This window comes from Lycium barbarum, chromosome 5 (genome assembly GCF_019175385.1).
Source record: "Lycium barbarum isolate Lr01 chromosome 5, ASM1917538v2, whole genome shotgun sequence".
NCBI lineage: Eukaryota > Viridiplantae > Streptophyta > Magnoliopsida > Solanales > Solanaceae > Lycium > Lycium barbarum.
In genome coordinates this window covers 122,195,538-122,203,058 of record NC_083341.1, presented here as the reverse complement: position 1 = coordinate 122,203,058, position 7,521 = coordinate 122,195,538, and the positions used below count along the sequence as shown (strand labels likewise).

Sequence of the window (7,521 nt, the reverse complement as noted above, 5' to 3'; positions counted from 1 at the left end):
CGTCATAAATTACCTGCTTGTTTCTTTTCTTGTCTGGACTTGACATACTTGAAGCTCTGTAACTTTTCTTTTTCACCTCCACCGCCAGAGTTTAAGGGCTTCCTATATCTTGACCAATTGGTGCTTCTTGGTGTTCACCTTGTAAGCAACTGTTTTGAAAGTTCCTCTCCAGCTGCCCCGTTCTTCAAAGTCTAGTGTTGTGCGGGTGTTGCGGTGTTCATTTTAGTATCAACAGTACTAAACTCCAGAGGTTGTGCATCAAGGCCGATAATGATTTTGAATCAATCTCCTTAGAAAACACTCCTAAATTGACTGAAGTTTCTGTTACACTGGACAAAGTTGTAATAGGCCTGGAAACCAATCCTGATTCTGATTTGGTTAAGTTAGTGGATGGCTTGCCTAGAGTCGAAATACTTCGGTCTAAATGGCAAGTTTCTACAGGTTAGTACCTACTGAAAATACTTATACATGTCTCTATTTTCCTATCTTTATCTACACAACATTAGGAGTTCCAAGTACTCTTGTTTGTTGGATCTGATTAAAATGTGTTTTCACATATCATTTTTTCAGCTCCTAGCTAAAACTCCAGTTCCGCCTATTCTATCACCCTCGCCAGACTCTCTGAAGATTATTGAATTCAAAGGTGTAAACTTTATGAACTTTGATGAGATATCTGTTGTTGTCTGCTTGATCAGAAGTGCTCCAAATTTGCAAGAACTTCATATTGAGGTAAGTCGTAAATTTGCGTCTAATTTATGATATATTTTTTTAAAATGAATATGCACTTGTTAGGTGTCTGCTCTATTTTCGTGCAGGCTTCTACGGTCGAGCTAAACCAAGAACAAGTCTCTGGTTATCTAAAACTCCTGGATTGCACAACTTTTCCCCTTAGCAAACTTCATCTGGTCAAGTTAACGAATATCTCAAGTTTCGTTCCTGAGTTTGAGTTCATCCATTTCCTTGTCTTTAGTTCGCCATCACTTGCAACACTGAGAATTGAGCGTGGAGCACCCAAATCTTGAAGCTGTAGTATCATTGAATATAACCAGGAAGCTGCTCCAGTTTCGGCCACCATCAACAGTGAACATAGATTTCTCGAGGGACAGTAAAACATAAGTGTCATAATGCATTTTCAGAGAATTAGCATTATGTAAGTTTGAGCAAAGTAACTTGGTTAAGTTCAAAATACTGAAACATTCATGGGTGACTTCAAACCAATGGATAGGCACATTGCTTTTGCTTGTGTTTAGTCCCTGCCTATATATTGAATAAAAATATTTTTCTCAGTAAATTACAGAAATGCAAAAGATACATGTAAGTGAGACAGCAGATACTATTTCTTCGTGTGGTGACAATTGCAGATGTGCTTGTTTTAGTAGAAGATTTGATTTCAACATTTCTTTTCAAACATAAGGTGGCTACAAAGAGTTAACTAATTGGCAGAAAGCTAGGGACCAGAGTCCATACCAGAACCAGAGCACAATAGTCATACATTCTTTGATCCAACTTGACTGTAACTTGATTGACCACTAGTTGGATGAAATTAATTGAACTTTCTCATTTTGATTTAAATGCTTTTGGAGTTTGCTGCATGTGAAGCATTTGATTTAGAGAATAATCCATTAACGCGCTGTAGTTGTTGAAGAGTACGATGGCTAAGTTTTCCAGCCCCAATTTAAATATTAAACCTTTCACCTTAAAAACAATCATCATAATCTCAAAGTGAGATAATAATGCTAGAAAAGTAGATCATCTATGAATATGCTGATCTCTTTATTTCAATACTGTTCTATCGTCAAAGAATAATGCATAGTATGTTAATAGTTCACCAAAGCTGGAACCATCGTCATTGTCAATGATTTGTTCAAAAAATAAAAATATGGGAACGAATATTTCTAGTCCTCTCATCAGTTGCGTAGCATAATACTTTTAAGGTGGATGTTCCTGTTATAAGATGGTACTAGCATCTTCTAATAATTAAGTTCATTAAAGGCAGTTCTGAAATACTACGAAATCTTATCATGGAACCTAGTCACTAATAATTAATAACAGGCATCTAATTTCTTGAGTTCTTCAAAGGACTTCTTATTAAAATCCAAAGTGTGTTCATTCTCATAGAATTTAGTTAACAAATCAAAGCTGGATAGTGACATATTTTGATAAGGCAAGTAAATAATCAGGGGTAGGGGTGGAATCTGGACAATAAATTTGAGACATTGCATGTATCAAGAGCTTTTTTTGTAGTCATTGGGAATAGGAATAGATAGATATGCCTCTAAAACATATCAAACGAAACCAATCAGACACAAGCCAAGATATAATCAGTGATTTGCCAGGGAATTTAATAGATTGTATCCTAGGGAAAATGCCTATACGTGAAGCTGTAAGAACAAGTGTTCTGTCCAACAAGTGGAGATTTTACTACTTAACCACTCCCCAATAGTGTTTGACTACCAGTTCTGCCAAGAACTTCATGACTTTGTTGTCAAGAACAATCATGGTGTAGTTTCTAAATATTAGCTCAAGTGTCAATTTGACGAAGTTTTCACCAAGTCTCTTATGCTTCATTCTGGTCGAATAGAAAAATTTAAAGTATGCGTTCCAATTCAAATCAATGAGGGCTCCTAATGTGAACAAATCGATACTATGCTTATCTCGGAAAAATATCAAGAAAATAACCTTAGAATTCAAGAAGGGTATTGTATGTCATAAGTAACCTAATTATTTCATCTGTTGTCTGGACTTGACATCCTTGAAGCTAAAGAATGTTGTGCTTTCTCCACCGCTAGAGTTTAAAGCTTCCTAAATCTACTTTGCAAACAACCGTTTTGAAAGTTTTCTTTCAGTTCATGTCCCCTTCTTAAAAGGCTAGTGTTGTTTGGGTGCTCTGACATTTGTCCTTTTACTATTAGTGGTGATAGAACCTATGAATCCACCAAAACAATCCAAGAGACCTAGTCCCTAAACTGTTTTCACAGATATATACCCAAAGTAATTAAGGCAAGATGTTTACGTGGAAAACTCCTTGCTCAAGGGATTAAAAACCACGACCTACCTCAGTAGAATTTCCAGCTTCACTAAACTGAGCAATGTTTCAGATTACAAGCTTTTGCAACCTAGGAATTAGACCACTAATCCCTCTTCTAACAATAACTCTATTGCAAGAACCTTCTTGTCTAACTCTAGTCAAGCACCAAACTGATTCAACTAACTCTAGCTGAACCTTAACATCACTATGACTAACTCTAGCCAAGTGTTTACAACAAAAGCTTGATAAAAACAAAATACCTACGAAACTCTTCTCTTGAAGAAGTGTAGGTTACAATCTAGAGATCATAAAGACTAGAAAACTCTAGGACTCAAAAACATCTTCCTTTCTTGAGATCTGGTCCTTGAACTTGTCTTAGCTTTGTTCTTGAAAGCACCAAAGAGAATAGTGGCGGCTGCACTTGTAAGGATCTGAATTTTTAGGTTTTTCAAGTGGTCGGTTAAAACAATTCCAACATGTTGTTTAAATAGGAACTCAAATGAGAGCATGTGATGATCATGTGAGATGCATGTGACCTCAAAAGAGTCGTTACACTGGTCTTTAGTATTTAGCATGCATACAGTTGTGCTGCTGTGGTACTTCCTGACGGAACAGTGCACACAGCTTTACAACTGTCATGTGATGTACAGTCTTCAAGGGACCTGATCAAGGACCTAATCCTTGGCATGTTTGTCAAATCATCCAAATTATAAGAAGTCATAACTCATCAATTTCCCCTTTTTTGATGAAGACAAACTTGTAACTGATGTTCTCCCTAAGAACCAGGTTTCCTTTTCATGATAAATTTCAGTAGCATAAAAGTATGCAATTTTCAATTTTTATTTGTGCCGGTGGGACCAGGTTCCTCCTGCGAATTAAACCCTCAACTTCATATTGACATTTTCACTTGCTATGTAGTCAAGACAGCTGTGCAACTATACCAGGTCATTTAGAACTTACTTCCCCTTGAGAACATGAACCATATCAATCTCATCAAAATAGCTACGCAACTATACCGGGTTTCTTTTGGAACTTACTTCCCCTTGAGAACATGAACCAAAACCTACAACCATACAACCATATCATTACAGCACTATTTCCCCCTTTTGTCATCATCGAAAAGAGACATAAGTTTAGCACAAGCTTAAAGCAGTTCAAAGATATCAACTCAGGCCACAGGTGCAGACTCAGAGGAACACTAACATAAGCAACCAAAACAATACAAAGGAGAAGCATATGCACAAAACAGAAAGAGTGCCATTGAAGTAAATTTCAAAAGAGCTTAGTAGTCAATTTGTGCCACAAACATACAAAATAAACTCGCCATAGTGCCAATGTCATTAGTCAGACCAAAAAGAGTATTTGCAAAAACAAGGACAAGGTTTAACAACGAAAGTGAACTAAGAGAATTGAGTCATGGGTTTTCAAGTTTGGTGGGGTTGAAATCTTTGAGCATCATGTCCAGCCTGGCATTTGCAGCTTTGTGAGTGTCCAAGATCTACTCCTGAAGTTTTTCAACCTTCTTCTTCTTCTTCAGCTGAGCATTATCTTCTCTCAACTCAGCAACCTCTGTTATCTGTACCTCACTCGAACCAGGTCCTTCTAGCTTCAACTTAGCAATTTCAGCTTTCAATAGAGCATTTTCAACTCGCAGCCTCTCCACTTCAGCCAAGATCTTCTCGTTTGCCTCAATGAGACTAGAGATAGTAGAAGTGCATCCTGCTCCTCCTTTCTTTTGTACAATATCACACTCCTCTAGGGTGCCCAAGGAAAACATTTGTTTTTTAATTCCTTTGGTGACCTTTCCAGTGATTACCTTGAAGTGATTAAAGACTTTAGCCAGAAGGAAGCTATAGGGGAGACCATGCTTGCCATCCTTTGTATCCACAACTTTCATCATGTGCTCGATCATGATTGAGGGTAAGCTGACCAAATGTCCTCATCCAGTATCTCCATTAGGAACAAGTCCTTCTTAGATGCTATGTACCTCTTTTCAGTTCTAGGCAATACCACTTTGTTGACTAGCTCGAAAAGAAGCTGATATTATGGTTTCATCTGTTTCTTGTACAGAGTGTCAGTGGTCACTACTCTCCTATTCGGACTATGATACTTTTGAAGTCGTCTGAGGCCTTGATATCCTTGTCATTTCCCAGTTTTTTATTCCTTCAGTTGGGACATCCAGAATTTTGCCCAACTGAGCTTCATCCAATGTAAACTCAACTTTTCCAGCCTTGCAAACCAAGGTATGATCATTAGTATTCTGCAAATTCACAAATAAATCTACTACTACTTCCTTCTCATAGGTTAATGCATGCCCTTCAAGAAGATGATCCCAACTTTGAGCTCTCAATATCTCCATTAAATCATCAAATCCTTGGTGCCCAATCGCCTCCGGATCAAACACTCTGCCAAGCAACACTTTTTGACCTCTTAGATTCACTTGACTCAAGTTTTATTCATCCCTTCTAGATTTTCCTTTTTACTGGAACCAGGTCCCTCAATCAAGATTACTTGTCTTATCTTAGAGGGACTGATGTGGCGTGGTTTTACGCCACAATCGATGCTTTTTGACTCTAAGTTTTACTTGTTTTTAAGCAAGTCTATGTGATTTTACGTGGTTTTTAGTGTTTTTCAGGTAAAGGAACAGATTCGGCACAATCACAGTTGAAGTGCAGAACCAGGTCGTAAAGTGATGTTTACGGTCCGTATTCTACAATACGGGCCGTATTCCATGGTCGTGTTTAAGGATAACAGAACCAGAAAGTCAAGCTAAGAAGATGGTGGTTTACGAGCTAGGTTTACGGTCCGTATTTCATCACGTATTTAACCAGTTCTGCATCTGGCAGAAAGTCGAAGTATCAGATGTTGAATTACGACCAAGCAGTTTACGGACCGTAAACCACTTTACGGTCCGTATTTTGGCAGGATAAGTTGCACACAGCTGAGTGAACGAGTTGGGCGTAAACCATGTTTACGGTCCGTAAAGTGATTTACGGACCGTATTTCGTCATGACGGGACTGAAGTGAAAAATCTGTAACTTATGTGTTTTCAAAACCTATAAATAGTCATTGTAGGGTTTTAATAGTGGGCATTCAATATATTTTTGTCTCTTGACTTAGAACAAAAACTTCTCTCTAGTTTTTGAAGATTCAAACATCAATTCAAGTATTACCAATTCTTTTTTTATTCCAAAGTAAGCATTTATGAATTCTTCAATTTCTTATTTCTTGTTCTTTGTCATGAGTAGCTAAATTCCCTTACTAGGGTTGTGAACCCAATGATGGGTGTTTTGTGATTGGGTGTTGTGATTGATATACACAATATGGATTATTAGGGTTTGATTATTCTTCATTCTTCATTCATAATTAATGGTTGCAAACATTGATTAAAGTCATAAACCTTAATTTAATTGGGAAAATAATTAGGGTTGGTAAGAATAATTAACAAGAACTCAAAGCTTTAAACTTTGTTTAATAAATTCACTTAGGAATAAGAGGAGTTTACTTGGCATGATTAATCGTTCTTCATAATCACTTTCTTATATTTGGGAAAATCATAGAAAGATATAATCTTTATTTATTGGGAAATAGTAGAGGTTCACATAGAGATTAAATGCATTCATATAATGATCCATTACAAGTATATCAAGATCAATATCCATGATCATACACCCTATCTAACGGGGACACAACCTTAGTTTCTTTTACCATAAATTTTCACCAAAACAATAGTTTAGAAATTAGTCATAGACAAAACCCAACTTTTACCAACATTATCGGATTAAGATATTAGACCTAGAACTTAGCATTTACGACTTTAGTAACCTTTTCACACCATATTCCCTGTGGGATTCGACCCCAACCTTGTTGGGTTACTATATTTAACAACGTCCGCGTTATACCAATAATAGGTGTAATTTGAGCGTATCAAATTTTGGCGCCGTTGCCGGGGAATACGGTTTTGAAATTACTAAATAGTGTTTGCTTTGATTAAAGTCTTGTGCTTATTCCATCACACCTTGTTTTCTACTCTGTGTAAACTAGGTGAACATGAATCAAAATCAGCAGAATCAGCGTGCTGGTAATCAGGTGAATCGGTTGAACAATCAGGCGAACGAATCTGATGATGAGAATATTTTTGCTGAACTTGTTCAAGAGGAGGACTATGCATCTGCTATTGTTCAACCTCGAGTTGGAGCTGCTACAGTGAAAATTGACTCATCTTTATACCAGCTGTTGAAACTTGAGGGATACTTCCGGAACTCTACTGAGAATGACCCTCAACGTCATTTTGCAGAATTTTGTGGATGTGTGTGTTAATCACATTCAAAACAATGTTCCACAAGATGCTATTCGGTTGAGGTTATTCAAATATTCCTTAGCTGGGGAGGCAAGAACATGGTTCGAGAAGCTGCCCCGAAATTCCATTACTTCATGGGCAGAAATGGTAGCTGTTTTTCTTACAAAGTGGAACCCCCCTAGCAAGAAGGCTG

The 7,521-nt window shown here is 37.3% G+C and overlaps 1 protein-coding gene across 1 annotated transcript; it reads left to right on the top strand.

The window, feature by feature from the left end:
* The first annotated feature begins 201 nt into the window (after window positions 1–201).
* Window positions 202–1,482, top strand: LOC132642675 (uncharacterized). Its single transcript, XM_060359750.1, has 3 exons — window positions 202–441; window positions 571–729; window positions 816–1,482. Exons 1-3 carry the CDS (start codon window positions 391–393, stop codon window positions 1,020–1,022), a joined length of 417 nt encoding a protein of 138 aa, XP_060215733.1. The 5' UTR covers window positions 202–390; the 3' UTR covers window positions 1,023–1,482.
* Window positions 1,483–7,521: the final 6,039 nt, after the last annotated feature.